At 43.1% G+C, this 16,915-nt stretch overlaps 1 protein-coding gene across 1 annotated transcript in view; it reads right to left on the bottom strand.

The window, feature by feature from the left end:
* Positions 1-16,915, bottom strand: part of STT3B (STT3 oligosaccharyltransferase complex catalytic subunit B) — a 90,538-nt gene that overhangs the window by 53,680 nt on the left and 19,943 nt on the right. Inside the window, exon 2 of the mRNA XM_044293484.1 lies at positions 1,373-1,481. Coding sequence (XP_044149419.1) covers positions 1,373-1,481 — 109 coding nt within the window. The remainder of the gene's footprint in view (positions 1-1,372; positions 1,482-16,915) is intronic.

The following is a 16,915-nucleotide window of genomic DNA, read 5'->3' as shown; positions in this document are numbered from 1 at the left end:
TAATTTACACCGCATGACATTTTACTAATCACACAATGTTCTCATTTTAATTTTTACAAACCGCCCAGGTTAAAGAAAAGTGAACTAGTCTCCTTCCAACCGGTGTTTGTTATAAGCCCCAATTATATGAAAACGCTGCACGACTTAGGAATTAGGACAGAATATAATCATTTAAAAAAAAATGTATTAATCAATTTGTCAAAAAAGAAATTAAGGTGAAAAACTGCAAGCTAATTCTGCATTAAATGTGATTATCTGGTAACTTCAGTTACTTTTATTGAGGAATTAAATCACTAACATGGCGGCTGCTCAGGACCCATGGTGGGACAAGACTTGCTTTAATGGATAAAAAGGCATTTAAAATCACATTATTAAATATATACAGGACTGATCCAGAAGTTTATTATTATTATTTTTTTTTTTTTCCCCCCCAAGGGGTTAGACATAATGCTACAATTCTCAGCTGTGGTTGTCAGGAGGTATCTACTGTATGTATAGGCATATCATTAGTGTAATCACCCTGAGGACATCCATGTGTAAATTCATTTTACATATGTTCGTTTTTGGACAATAAGACGCACTTTTTTGTAGCAAGAAAGAATATTGGTAAAAAGTGCACGAGTCTTATATTTGGTGGTCCACCAGTGCCAGACATAATTGTGATAATTTGCATTGCTACGTCCCAAAACACCTGTACCATTATGACGAATGCTGGAAAGGAAAAATCAAAATATAAATATTCCTCGCTTCACCTCTCGGTAAAAAATAAAAATATTAAAATCGAAAAACTCCCCCCCAAAAAAGGAAAGATTAAAGATTATGGAGGGAAGGGGGACGTCAGAATACGGAGATGCAAACAATTATTATTTTTTCCCCCCAACGGTTTAATATTTTTGTGCATTAAAAACAAGAAAAACTATAAAATGTAGTTACAAGCACAGGTCAGTTTTAGTTCATAGGGAAGGCCATTAAAAAAAAATAAAAAATAAAAAAAAGTCAGAATTTCGTCCCTCATTCTGGCTCATTTGGATTTTTTTCCAGTTTCCCACTACATTGTATGCAATAGTCAAGGGTGCCATTAAAAAGTACAACTTGTCCCGCCGAAAAAAAACCAAAAAAAAAACCAAGCCCTTATAAAGGCTATGTGAATGAAAAAAAATAAAGCAATAAGTTGCGGCTCCGGGAAGGCAGAGTGAAAGATGAAAACGTAAAAACAGAAAATGACCCGGGCTGAAAGGGTTAAGAGAACCTCTCTATGTTTCCCACTATGTAAAAGGCGGCAGCAGGGCGCTACATAAAATTACACAAAAATCAATCAATGCATCCAATAAAGCATTTGCTCAAAAGGAACTAATGTAGTGCAGACACTTACCGTCCCACCTACTATTCTTCCCAGTGGATACCATGCTCGTTCATCAAACCAATTTAAAAATTCATAAAACCCCTGGGATGCGAGATGATGTGTTGATCTGTAGTTGAACCTGTAAAAAGCACAGAGGAGTTAAAAGTGTAAAAAGAGCCACTTTCTGAAGTAACGACATGCTTCACATTTGCTTCAAGATGACTAAAATCAATGTCATCGTATGCAGTGACTTACTCAGCATGAGGCCAACACGTGGTCCTCAGCATCCAGAGCCACAATCAGACTAACAGCTACGGAGGTGTCATATCGTAATACTCGTCTACATCTCATATCGCCCCAGTGTAATGTGCGAATTGGAAAATGCCTATTAAAGGTCTGTTATTACGAATATTTCACAACTGCTTTTCCTTATACTCTCATACGCTGCACCCCCACCCCCATCACTTTTCTTCTTATAGAAAATAGAGAAAACATAACAGATGCTTATGACATTTTCCACAGAAGAACTGCTCACACAAGTGCTCCTTCTACAGGAAATCACCACCATGGTCAGCCATTTTGAAGATACCAAGTCACAGCCTTTGGTCTCCATATCAAATGCAAGTATAGATGCTTTCTGATGAAGACCTCATGGAGGTTGAAACACTGCACGTGTCCTGAAGGATTAAAAGAGGGTTCTCTGGGCTTTTAATATTGATGACCTCTCCTCAGGATAGGTCATCAATATCAGATTGGAAAACGTATCTCAGCTTGTCGCGATAGAGTGATCCAGCTAATAGACATCGTAAGGCGCATTACCACAACCTGATGCAGGATACAACAAAGTTTATTACAAGACAACGCGTTTTGGCGTCTCGACAACCCCTTTATTAAGTCTACAAGGAACAAATGGTAAAAATATAGTAGAAAATAAATAGTAAAAAAAAAAAAATGTATATATGTATAAAAGTCGTATATAGAATTAGATATATAGAGATGTATGGATATATACTTGCATGAATATATAGATAAAATAGAACACTTAAGTGGGCAAGTACATCAATGAGTATATAAATTAGAGATATAGATAGAGATATATATATTATATATATATATATATATATATATATATATATATATATATATATATATATATATCTCTATAGTGCAAAGAGAGAGCAGCAGCACTGTGCAGGTGTAGTTGGGTGCAAAAATCCTCTGACCTTAGGCTGTTCGGTCAATATGGTTGTAGGTATTGCAAAAACGAGGCAGCACTCCAGGATAAAGTAAAAAAAGAACCTTCTTTATTCCCCTGTGCAACGTTTCAACTGCTCATTGCAGATATATATATATATATATATATATATATATATATATATATATATATATATATATATATATATATATATATATATATATATATATATAATTTATTATTATTAAAAAAAAAAAAAAGGAGATATGTAGGTATATGCTTATCTACATACATAGATGAATAGGTAAAAGTTAATACTTATGCTCCAATGCTCTCCTTGTATTTACAATAACACACTGCCGGGCAGAGGCTTCTGCCCAGCAGTGTTGCTAGTGATGTCACCGAATCTGATGGGCGGGCTTCAGTGCTGCCCTAGCTGTTTTACAGGCTAGGGCAGCGCTAAAGCCCGCCCATCAGTGCTGGTGACATCACTGGGCTCACTGCTGGGCGGAAGCCTCCGCCTGGCAGACCCATGGAGAGCCAGGTTTGTCAGTGGAACTCCAGAAAATGTCTTTGCCTGCGCGATTCAGCGCAGGGCAAAGGAGAGCATCAGAGCATGAACTGCTCAAGTCAGGGGGGCTGCCTGGGTGAAAATGGGCATATGTCCGGGTCTGAACCCGGACAACCCCTTAAAAGGGACTGTCATCTTCAACAAGTTTAGGCTTGATGCACACGACCGCTGTGGACCTACTGACTTCAATAGGTCTGTGGTCCACATTCAGACATTTTGGTGAATGAATGTTGGCTGTGGAAAGCACACAGATCGTTCTCGTGATCAGGGCATAATACACAGTCTGGGTGTCTTATCTCAGCCAACCAGGTCTACAAAATTAGGTTGGGAATTAAAGTGAACTTTGAGTGCAGCTGTTACTCACAGTAAATGAGGGGAGGGGGAACACTACTATCAAAAATCATCGACTGTAAAAGCCTGCATCCAGATGAGGCGCGTATTATAAACACCTTTTCATATAGGGAATAGGAATGTTTTAACATGTATGAAAGTTTATGGGTGGCTGTATATGGGAAGACATCTTACTGAGCTGGATAAGGTTTCAATTAAAGGAGAACTCTACTATCCCAGTCAGTCTCAAAGACAGAGTCGAGTGCTCAGCTATTTCTGGCAGTCCCACAAATTATGAATGGGAGCTGTGGGGCACATGCTTAACCATCACTCCATTCAAATGGGGGAAGGGGCACATGCCTCCATTCTTGTGGTGGGCGGGGGTCCACACAGTCAGACCCCACCAACCTAAGACCTATTCCCTATAAACTACATAAAGGGATAACAATGTAACCGGGTCAGAATGCCCCTTTAATCAGCTTCCTATTAAATTGACCCTACTGCGTACATATGCGATCGGGAAATTAGAAAGTGAGCCTCATTGTGACAGTCCGATGCGATTGTGTACCGAGTAACAAGCAATGGAAAATAAGAAATCACGTCAATGGACATTGAAGGGGTTCTCTCACTTCAGCAAATGGCAATTATGTAGAGAAAGTAATACAAGGCACTTACTAATGTATTGTGGTTGTCCATATTGCTTCCTTTGCTGGTGTTTTACCACCACATTATACATTGCTCATCTCCTTGGTGATGACCACTCTGTAATCCAGCAGCAGTGGTCGTGCCTGCACACTATAAGAGGCCCTGGCCTGTCTGGTGGTGGGACCGCGGAAGTGTTCATGATAAATGCCATTTGCTGAAGTGAGAGAAGCCCTTTAACCCGGGATCTAACACAAGGATATTTTTACTATATTAAGCGGTGGTGATGTTTCAGCCTTCGAGAAGAAACCCTTATGGCGGGCATCGCTGCGTCTCATGGCAACAAACAGGCAGACTGCGCAAAAAACAACAACCCACTATGCTCACAATTCTATAAAAATTGTGAGCATTTAAATAGTTTTTTCTTGTTTGTGCTACTTAATACGAATAATATGTGAACATTTTTAATTTAACGCTGGGGATCATGGAGAAGACTGCAGGGAAAGGCGATGTACCCATTAGGGACATGATAACAAATGTTTTACGCAGAACCATTTTGTGGGTGGACCAATAAGTATTCCTGCCGAGTACAGGAGAATGCAATTTCTACTTAGAATGGGACCAAAATGAATACCAATATTTGGCCTGCATGGTAAATGCGCCATTTATACAGCAGAATGTAGGGTCATCAGAGCTTGACAAATACTGTAATTGCCTAAAACCGGCGCTTGCCGCGGCTGACCTGTCAGGGCATAGCCACTGTATTTTATGTTTCTTCCATACCAAGTACCTAGTCTGAGCCCATACGTCTGTGAAACAAGCACAAATGTTAAGGAATACATTACATGGCGGAAGCCTTTTCATTTGGTTTTAACATAAATCCACACCACCCCAAAATACCACATCAAGGTAGAGATCTCATATAAATATAATTATATATATATATATATATATATATATATATATATATATATATATATATATATATATATATATTACACACACCTTCCCCATATACTGTGACTCAGTGATCACTGAAGTTGCTATGTGAAGCTGATTCCCCACCCCCCAGAGACGGAGCACAGGAAATACAGTGGAGGACTTGAAGCTTCGTTGTCTGTGTTGAAGCAAGGAGCATGCACTTGGTTAGCTGCCGCTACCATAAATGCTTGGTCTAAAAACACCATTACTCTATAGTATGTAAGAACAGTAAACCTAAGGGCTCTTTCACATCTGCGTTCTTTTCTTCCGGCATAGAGTTCCGTCGTCGGGGCTCTATGCCGGATGAATCCTGATCAGTTTTATCCTAATGTATTCTGAATGGAGTGAAATCCATTCAGGATGTCTTCTGTTCCGGACCAGAACGTTTTTTTGGCCGGAGAAAATACCGCAGCATGCTGCGCTTTTTGCTCCGGCCAAAAATCCTGAAGACTTGCCGCAAGGCCGGACCCGGAATTAATGCCCAATTAAAGGCATTGATCCGGATACAGCCTTAAGCTAAACGTTGTTTCGGCGCATTGCCGGATCTGACGTTTAGCTTTTTCTGAATGGTTACCATGGCTGCCGGGACGCTAAAGTCCTGGCAGCCATGGTAAAGTGGAGCGGGGGAGCAGCATACTTGCCATCCGTGCGGCTCCCGGGGCGCTCCAGAGTGACGTCAGGGAGCCCCAAGCGCATGGATCAAGTGATCGCATGGCACGTCATCCATGCGCATGGGGCGCTCTGACGTCATTCTGGAGCGCCCCGGGAGCCGCACGGACGGTAAGTATGCCGCTCCCCCGCTCCTACTATGCCAACCAGGACTTTAATAGCGTCCTGGCTGCCATAGTAACACTGAAAGCATTTTGAAGACGGATCCGTCTTCAAATGCTTTCAGTACACTTGCGTTTTTCCAGATCTGGCGTGTAATTCCGGCAAGTGGAGTACACGCCGGAACCGGACAACGCAAGTGTGAAAGAGGCCTAAAACTATACCATAAAAAAATAAAAATAAACACACAACTTGCCTACATTGTTGCATTAGAGCCTGTTCACTTTGGAGGTGTACGATGGGTGTATCCCCCAACATAAGCTATTATATAAGCATGCAGTGACACGCGTCCACTATGGTCTCGAAATGTGTCATCAGAAAACATTGTTTAAATCATGTTATTCACACTGGCCAATAAGCCTAATAGGAGCCCCTTCTTGGTCTGTACAGATCATTTTACTGCAGTTACCTTCTTAGGCTCCATTCAGACATGCGCACTCTGGGTCCGGATCCGTTCCGCAATTATGCGGAACGGGTGTGGACCCATTCGTTTTCAAAGGGGGACAGAAGAGATGTAGACAGCACAAAAAAATAAAATAAAAAATATAATAAATAAAAATAAATAAAATAGAGCTAGAGCATGTCCTAATCTTGTCCGCAGCTGCGGACAATAGTCATTTCTAGTGGGGTGCCAGCCTGGTGTTTTGTGGATCCGCAAAACACTGCGGACGTGTGAATGGACCCTTATCAATCATTCTAATTCTGCCTGTAATTAAATCACCACAATAGGGGACTGTCTAAGCTCATCTACTCCTTCCTGACCTCTGCACAGGTAACACAGCATGCCTAGAAAACTGTCCTATAGAAGTCAATGAGGTCCTCTCCTGACCATTGTGTCTATGGACCATGGGGAGGCTGTAAAGAAACTTTCTTAATTAAATGCTGTTAGAAACAGCTCCGGCAAGGTGGCAGCCCCCATAATCCTGTTCAGGAAATAGAATAAAAAAATAAATAAAAAAAAAAGGTCTACATTACCATCTGGTTTTAACTGGCAGATAACATTTTTTGGTGACCAATTCACTTTAAATCAAACACAACAACCCACTTTCCTACAGTAGGGAAAACTCCGACACCCTTCTGAATGACCTTGCAACAGGTCATTTCCTCCCGGTTTCCACCCATTTTTTTTTTTTTTTTTTTACACACAGACTAGGCCTGGGCCCTTTTAGCTCTAGGTGCTGCGATCTCACTGCCAAGCTGTTTCATCACTTCATTTAGAAAGAAGAATGTAGGTGAGCAGTGGCAACCGAGAACTTAGCAGTTCATAAACTACCCCATTTATTCTATGGGTGCACAAGTACCTGAGATGTGTAGGCTGTGCACGAGTGCACTGTACGATGCTCGGGGATGGGCACTCATGGGTCAGGGCCTACCGGAACCAGTCAACAGCCTCCTGCTAGTTCAGCCCAAGCCCACAGACTGACAGCGACAAGTCGTCTTTTCACATTTCATAAAATGGAGCTGTCCCACTAAATGACTACCAATAATCTTGGGTCCAGGATGACAACCCATAGTACAGAGTCCAAAGACTCCTCCCAAATGCAATTATTTCCACTGTAGGCTCCACATAGGTTAATGGAATATAGCTTCTCTCTTTGCTCTATCTGCTCAGGTTAATTATGAACTTCCTGTAAGAACAAGTATTTGCTAGAGCGGAGAACGTGACCTTCAGCATCTGCTTTCTTCATGCTTTAGTAAAGAACTCTTTTTTTTTCCCCATTAAGATCCGACAATGGTTTTATTGTCAGGGTTTTAAGTACAAGTGATGGATTCTTTACAGGGAACCCATTAATGTAGGATTCAAAGCAAATTAACAGATTTCATCAGTCAAAGCCTCCATCAAACCTAGCAGCAGCCCAGGAGGACCAGTGCATGGATCACCAGCATCTCGACAGCTTCTCGCACCAAGAGCAGTTGGCATGAATGACAAACGAAGAAAGACAGAATGAACAGTCCATATTGACAAACTGTGATAACCAATCAGTGCAAACCTTACCAAGATGAATCTACTGCCAGTTTTATTTATTGATGAAATAATTAGCTTGGCTGAAGTTCAATTTTAAAAGGCTTTACTCCAACTGAGGGTGGTAGTCATTGCAAAAAATATATAAAAAAATCCCTGATAAAACATGTCACAGGCAGGTACAGGGTCAGGTAATACTGGACTCTACAGACACGCACTAGAGAGGGTTATAGAGGTCAGGACAGCCGTTGCCCATTACCAACTTTTTTTTGTAGGCCATTTTTAGAAGTAACCTATGAAGAGGCCATCATTTCCCTGCAAGACCAAAATGGCATACTTACTCAGGGCCTATGGACATGTTACAGATCTGAAACAGAGCTATATACTGCTATGGGCTCATAGTGGCACACCGCAACATCTCAAGAAAACCCAAATCTTAAGTCAAGCACAAATAGAATGCGCAAAACAACTTATCCCGGAGTAAACTAAAAGCCTTTTGGGAGTTTATGGTATTCATTGCATGTCTTCTGGAGATAAGACCGCTCATCAGTCCTTCCAGTCACAGGTAATTAATTTTTTCTGCTCTATTTGTGAAGCAATGATGTTGCAACCGCTAGTCAGGCAGATAAGCTCAAACACCGTAATCTGCAGGAAAACTGAAAACCACAAGTTCTGCTGGTTTCTACTGAAAGCCCAGGAGACCTCTGCTCTGGACCACCAGTCTGATGTTTGTAGATAAATATCTTTACTGAAGAATGGATGGCTGCACTGGTTAAAAGTAGTGTTAAGAGGGGGGGGGGGGGGGGGGGGTGGGACCCACCATCTTCTATCCACTGGATAGGGGATAATTGTGGGGGTCTGACTGATTAAATCAAGAGAACAGGGGCTGTATCAAGTCTTGGAGGAGCTTGCTAAATAAAAGCAAGCTATAACTTGTGAAAGAACCAAGCTCTTAATATGTTCATTCAAAAAGATACAGATAGGTCTGTCAAGGGAGCAAATGCAGATGAGAGGGGATTGCTGGCACGCTCCCATTGCCTGGTGATGTTTCAGCCAATTTCTGAAGATCAGTCCCGACTCTTCATTTCGGTGAGTGCAGGGCTCGGCAGGAATGGGCACAGGCAGACAGACCGACGTGCCAGAATCAAATATCCTAACGCATTAGAGACTGCTGCCAGGAGGAGTTTTCAGTGTTAATGCCCACGGCTAGATCCCCTGGCACATCACATGGAAGAACGCGTAAACTACAACGGCAGTAAGTGTGGGATAGTGTCCCATTTCTCAACTGCGGGAATCACAGTCATCATGTTAAGAAATATCAGTTATTAGACAGGACCCACTGATACAAGGGAACGCTACTATTATGTAGATTGTAAGCCCTCAAAGACAGGGCCCTCTCTCCTTCTGTACATGTCTGTATTATGCAAATATACCCCTTATATGTACAGCACCAGGGAATGAATAGTGCTTTAATAAATAATAATCATATTAATGTCACAATAAGAATAAATGGACTTCACTGTCACAGTACAAAACAAAAAGGAAATGCATACATCATAATACAATAAGGGGAAAAAGAACATGAAAATGAGAGCTACCTATAACAGCACAGGAGCCCGAAGAACTATTCCTGTATTCAGAGTCTTTTACTTACAGGGTATATTCCCCAAAGTGATTAGATCTATAAAAATATTTCAGAACGAGACTAGGTAACAGGCTTCAGTAGTGCTGCCCTGCCCAAGTTATTCATACACTAGCAATAGACATCCTGTCCATCATACCATCCAAGATATATCAGAAGCACATGAAACTATAGGGAAGAACATTTAATGAATGAACAAAATGATTTTATAAAGCTTCACAATGTTCTTATTCAGTGCCCAAATAAATACACATGGATGAAGAACCAAATCCGGCTGCGTCAGTACATCGTCCTCATTGGCTCACTGGAGGAATAGTGCTGGTCAGGACAGCTAGGCGAATGACGTAAATATATTTAGCATAATTGTCATACAGAGTAGGTTCCCCGTTACCAGCCATCTCAGGTGGTGGAAAAACTGACCCGGTTGTTCTCCAGTTTGATCATTAAAACCCTGCAATTCCTACTAGATCTCACCTAGCATTCAGTCCTCGAACCTCCAGAATACAGAGATCTCCAAGCAGAAGCATCGTCCATGCGGGAAGTCTACATCCTGGGTCTGAAAGCCCAGTGAAGACCACCCTAGCCGAATGTCCTAGAGTAGGTTCGTTCTCTTCACAGGTTTCTCTGACAAAAGGAGTATGCATGTATGTATGTATGTATGCATGCGCATCTGATGGGTGGTATCTGACCCCCGCTGATCAGACCAGTGCCATCTATTTGATATCTGTTGTGCCTCTTTCATTTAAAAAAAATAAAACAACTTTCACAAAAGTCACATGTACTTAAAAATTAGGAAGAGGTAAAAAAAAAAAAAAAAAAAAAAAAAAAAACCCCACACACCACTCCTTCATCTTATTAGTGCCTTAGGAACCGCGGCAGTATTTCCAGTCCGTGAGCGGGCTTACAGCCGACGCCCATGTTACCCTGTATCTCTGCTCCTCTACTGCGCATGTCCAGGTCCGAATACAGGTTCTCTACACAGAAGGCAATTTGGCCAGGGCATCTACCCATTGAGCATCCTTGCAGCACTACGCAGATCCAGCACAAGCAGAGCCGATGCCAAGTCCAGTAGCCAAGTAATCTTGGTCATGACACTACCCACCCTTTAAATCTGGAAGGCTAGTAATGATCTTGGCCGTGGTATTACAATTAACATAACCACGGTTGGATGTTAATGAAAGCAAATTAGTTCTTCTTAAAAGATCTCAATCCTCATTTGTGCAAATAAAACATTTTTACAGCTTTTGGTGTCCCAAGTGTGAACGCAAACGCTCCCCTCCATGCAAGACCAGGTTAAATTGGCTTCCAGCTGCTCCTGCCTCCGTCTCCTATGCGGTACTGTTCATGTGAGGCTCTTTGTAGGATGTCAACGTTGCTGGGATATTTCCTGCTGCGCGCTACTGCTTTATCCAAACACGCCATCACTGGGGAGACTGTCAAAATGTTTACCATGGTATTACACATCCCGTGTGATAACTTAACTGTGTGATACCAAATGAACAGCTTATATCGTTCCCATTATTTCTTTGCTCCTGCAAAAAGTGAAGGCAACGTGCTCCAGGGATTCACATTTGATTGCTCTCGAAGATCTCACGATACCAGTAGAAGTGCTGCACTAAGGTCAGCTGAAGCTAGAACCGCCGTAGGGAGACACTTCCGGATTTCAGTGGGTGGAACTGCCTGCATTTCAGATAATTAAATCCATTTTACAACATATGGTACTTAGTTTTCTTTAAAAGAAGAGTAAGATCAGATATAATGCGGATCATAAAAAATAAAAAAATAAATCCTTGCTATTTGTTCTGCCATAATAGCTTTATCGAGCCCGTTCTGCTTGTATTGCTCAAACTGACCTTTACCGTGCAAAGTACTGGAAAAAAAAAGGGGGAAAAAAAAAAAAAAGTACAAATTGTTTTCTGCATGCAATAAACACATCACTTGCTCTCCATGTCCTGCTACGATGTAGCGCATGCCAAGAGTAACAATATGTCCGCCATAAAATTATTAAGGCCACTGCACAACATACACATTTCTCTTTTCAGTATTGTCTGAAACTCAATTTCAAGGGACTCGACGATGGATTCTCCTTCTACAAGAAATGGATAGAGCTTATTAGATCTTCAAGTTATCTTGATTTTCTAGCCCGATAACCCATTTCTGGCATTCCAGGAAACCATAAAGATCATCTACAGATGGTTTTGAAGGGCTGCTTTCCATGCTCGCTCAATGCCATCCCAAAATGTGCCCAACTATATTTAATGTAGATGGATTATAAGCAGGAAGCAATATGTCGCAGAAACACAACATATGCAAAGAACCCAACTGGTATGCGTTTAAGGGTTTATCCGACATTTTGATATTGATGGCCTGTCCTTAGGGATGGGTCATCAATATCTGATTGGTGAGGGGTCTGACATCGGGCACCCTCACTGATCAGCTTCAAGAGGCCGCTGCACTCCAGCGGGCACAGCGCCATACAACGTATACTGGCTATGCATTGTACTGCAGACCAATGAACATGACATCACTGGCCTATAGAGGTCCCAGTGTGCCAACCCCCACCGATCAGATATTGATGACCTATCCTGGGGGCACATTAATATCAAAAAAAATATCAGACAACACATTTAATAAAAGAAAACCAAAAAGAAAAGGGGGGGGGGGATTTTCCAGATGGACAAGGAATATATCCAAAATTCTTCATTTTCTCAACTCATATCTTGACAGTGGTACTTGGGCTTTACTGCTTAGTACAGTACCCATTCGGGTGAATAAACCGGAACGTAGCTACTGTAAAATGTGATCGGTAAGATGTTCCATGTTGTGCTCCTACTGCCAAGTGTAAATGAAGCCTGAGAATTCTTAGATTTGCCGGTGACTACATAAATTTATATATAGAAGTATATACTTCTACCTGCAAGTGGCCTGAGGACTCTGCTGGATCTTTTCAGCATTTACAGATCATGAACTCTCTGCCTGCATTACGTAGTCTGTACCAAGCTTGAAGCACCAGAAAAGGTGCCAACTACTGTGTCTCAAAGTGCCAGCCACAGGTAAAAATCCATTAACCATGCGGTAGATTCCACACACAGTTTGTGAATGTGATCTGCAGTGGAAAGACTGTAGTATGTCAAACACTGAAAAAAAGTTTATGCATGGTCTGGTGAATAAAGTTCTGAAAAACATAGGGAGGAATTCAATAAGACTGGCATTACATACCATGTCTGCTGAAGTAAGATGCACCAGATTTATTAAGAAGTGCCAGTTGTGAATTGGCTTAGATAAGTCTGCTGGGCTGTTGGTGGTCCCGCCCTTCCTACTACCCATTTTGTGGATAGCACACTGACTGATCCATTCATTTTTTATGGGCTTTCTAGGAAATTGGCCCTTGTGCATATCTGATATTATGCTGAAAATGGACTGACACCACTGGGTACTAGGCTGATGTGAGCGATGACAATCTGTAAAGTGCTGCAGAATACGTTACGCAACAGGACCATATGTAAGTCATGCTCATGTACTTTATACTGCAACTACAGGCACTATTATAAATAGAGTGGAAACCAAAAGGTCTTTAAAGGGAGTCTGTCAGCACATTTACCCCTTTTTAACAGTTCCCATAGCACTGTAGCCGCAACACAGATGATTAAAACGGTACCTTTATATGCTTTTGTGGACTTTTAAAACTGCCAAAAACGAACTTTAATGCATATGTAAATGAGAGCTCGCAAGTGCCCAGGGCGGCGTCCACCGTGTTGGTGCCCAGGAAGCTCTGCCTCTTATCCCCGCCCAGCCTCTTCCCCTGCCCGCCCATCTGTTTTCTCTCCCTCTCAGCGAGAAGCAGCGCATGTGCAGTCCATTCAATGCCACTGCCCACAGTGGGAATTGTACAGCGCATGTCCGTGCCCAGTGGTGATGTGATACTGGGTTGGCTAACAGCTAAACAGGGAGAGGAGCTATCGACCAGTAATGCCAGTTGCAGCAGGTCACTTTGGGAGTTTGCAACATGTAAAGTTGCTGACAAACTCCCTTTATTAATTTTCCATATTTCCTAGTATGGCCCATTAGAGCGAGCCAATATCCAAAAAGTGGCAAGGCGAGCAACCTGTAAAAAGGAAGCTGTACATTTGGTCCGGTCCAGCTCCCAGTTGGTGACCATAAATCTCAGTGGCTGCCCCTGCATGAGCGGCCTGAATATCATGTTCACTTATTACAACTGTGGGATCTTTTCAGCAGTAGCTGCTGTATCTCCTACCTCCCACTGCAGGTATGTGAGCTGCAAATGCTGTATAATGTGCACTTTACTGAAAGAGGAGGATAGGAGAATAAGGACGGCTGGTAATCCTATGCCATGCAGCATCTACACTCCTCAACACTGAAATTGCAACACCAAGAAGGAAAAAAATAAAATCTGGGAATTCTAAAAATCAAAATGGACCGAAGGACACGGCTGTGGGATGATTGTGCAATGCCTCCTGTTTGCAGACGTGCCAGTTATAGTCACCGACTGAGGGGGACAGAATCCTTGAACGGAGAGAGACCTTGGCTTATCACTCCTGCACTATAATATGCTGCCCGCACTGCATTTTGTGGTGACTTTAATGGGGCTGTCTGGGTATACTGACTAGTCTAATTTGCACTCGCCAGCATTACCGGGAATTTGACGGCGCTCACCACCATGTTCATTAGCTCTACTGCCCAACACTCCCATTCCATCGGAGGGGCCATTTGGCATTGGCAGGTGGCAAGAAGTGAAGAACAAGAAAATGAATTTCTCCTGCGAGACCAATTCTATTATCAGCAGAAATATTGGATTACACTTACCAGTAAGGCTACTTTCACACTAGCGTTCGGGTTTCCGCTCGTGAGCGCCGTTTGAAGGAGCTCACGAGCGGACCCGAACGCAGCCGTCCAGCCCTGATGCAGTCTGAATGGAGGCGGATCCGCTCAGACTGCATCAGTCTGGCGGCGTTCAGCCTCCGCTCGCCTCCGCACGGACAGGCGGACAGCTGAACGCTGCTTGCAGCGTTCGGGTGTCCGCCTGGCCGTACGGAGGCGTGCGGATCCGTCCAGACTTTCAATGTAAGTCAATGGGGACGGATCCGTTTGAAGATGCCACAATGTGGCTCAATCTTCAAGCGGATCCGTCCCCCATTGACTTTACATTGAAAGTCTGGACGGATCCGTACTAGGCTATTTTCACACTTAGCTGTTCTATGCTAAAAATAATGCAGACGGATCCGTTCTGAACGGAGCCTCCGTCTGCATTATTATGAGCGGATCCGTTCAGAACGGATCCGCCCGAACGCTAGTGTGAAAGTAGCCTAATCTGTTTTCTTTGAGGCTATGACAGCACCCCTGGAGAGACCGCCTCCACCTCCCCAGGACAGGAAACAGAACCACCCTTTAAAAAAGAGGGATCATCCCCTCTACCTCCAGTCCTTTTTTCAAGAACTAAGAAACATAATATATCTTAACCTAAAATTATAATATCCATCCATCCGTATATATGGGGGGAGGAGGAGGAGGAGATCAGGAGAAATGACCACCCAATCTTACAAGATTACCAAGTAAACCAAGAGAGCATCTTGGGGGGGACCTTATCAAAGGGCTTGAAGGGGTCTGAAGTGAGTAGAAAGGACCAAATTTAAATCCTAGTGAGGAACTCTATTTTTACAGACCGGAGATAACTTGGACACTGCTGTCACAAACCTCTTAACCCAAGGATGTTCCGCTTAAACTCAAAGCGCTTAAAGCTGAAATTTGGATCTTCAAAGTGCTAGGCCTAAGTTTTTTCTTCCATCCCTCTTGTGGGAAATCTAAAATAAGTGGGATGTCAGGAACTTCTAGCACATCCACAGGTTTCTTGGCAAATCTGAAGAAGGTCCTCTAAACTCTCAGATATCATAAGTGATCTTCTTCCGACTGGCCAACAGAGCCTTAACCACATGCCCAGAGAGACCTCTTTAAAATCTCCCTCAACAACCAGGCAGTCAGGTGCAGATTTTTCACCTCTGGATGAAAGATTGTACCCTGAGACTCTAGAAGCACCCAAGGGGTCGCTATTGACATATTGCGGAGCCAGGAAAACCACACCTGTCTCGATCAAGAGGGAGCTATAACTATCACAGTGGCTCCCTCCTCACCAATTTTCCTGAGGACCCTTGGTAACAACTTTGTAGCATTCAATTACTTGAAATTTTGAGACAGTTCCCCTGGGCTCCCCAACCAGATGGGCTTGCATGCATAGTCAAGGGGAGAGCCGCCTCCCTGATCTAAGGAACCCCCTTTTTTATTTTGCAGATCCATCCACCACCCCAAGGAACTTCGAGTCTGGGGTGATGGAGAGATATCTGCATCCAGAGAGAAGACATCTGTCTCAATCCCACAGAATCTGAAGAAGCCTTGAATGATACTGGGCCCATTCTACTCCCGGAAAAGCGTCTGTCACGAGACCCAGCACTGACATGGCCTCTCTTAGGGTGACTGACAGATGCAAGTGTAGTAGCTGAACCCTTGATCTGATAAGTAAAGCTTTTTGAAGGGGTAACGGGCACCTCTGGGAACTGGAGTCCAAAATCATTCCTAGGAAGCTGCATCTCTGGCTCAGGCATAAATAGGATTTTTCTAGGCTTATCTCCCATCCCAGATTCTCTAGTACCTCCCTCAACCAGGCAATCTGTCCCTGAAGAATCTGACTTGACCGAGCCACTAGAAAAAAAAAACATCCAGGTATGGTATAATGACGATCTTCTCCCTCACGTGGGCCATCATCTCTGAAACAATCTTCGTGAAGACCCTTGAAGCCTGTGAACCCAAAGGGTAAGGCCTGGAGCTGAAGATGCAGTACATCTCTCTCTCTAACTGGACTGCTACCCTCAGAAACATCTGGTGGCTGGGACGGATAGGGACATGATCGTACGCATCCCCTCAGGTCTACTGTGGCCATAAAGCAGTCCAGGAAAAGACTGTTCACAGCTGACCCGATTGACTCCATACAAAATCTCTCATACAGCAGACAAGAAAAAGAGGTGAATAAAACCCCTTTGTCACTTACTTCCTGCTCTGGAATTCTTACCAGATAATGGCCGACTGCTTTGTGGGATCTGAACGGTAAGCTGTAATTACAAGTCTCTCTTCTGGAATGCTCTGAAATTTTAGCTTTAGGCCCTCCCCATCACATAATTTATCCACGGGCTGTTGGAGATCTTCTGTCATTGAAGTGAAAAAAAATTAATAACCTCCAAGAGAGGCCCTGGCATCCTTGGGACTGCTTTTTGGAATTTGGGACGGAAAGACCTCCTGGGGGCAGACTAACAGAGGGAAAGCCTTTTTTCTTGTCCGAGGCCCAAACAAAAACTCACCCTGGCAAGGAATAGCACAAGGTTTAGCCTTGGAACTAGCATCCCCATTCCAGCCTT

Source organism: Bufo gargarizans, chromosome 5 (assembly GCF_014858855.1).
Source record: "Bufo gargarizans isolate SCDJY-AF-19 chromosome 5, ASM1485885v1, whole genome shotgun sequence".
Classification (NCBI taxonomy): domain Eukaryota; kingdom Metazoa; phylum Chordata; class Amphibia; order Anura; family Bufonidae; genus Bufo; species Bufo gargarizans.
The sequence above is the reverse complement of the archived record's forward strand: the minus strand, read 5'-3'. Positions and strand labels throughout refer to the sequence as shown.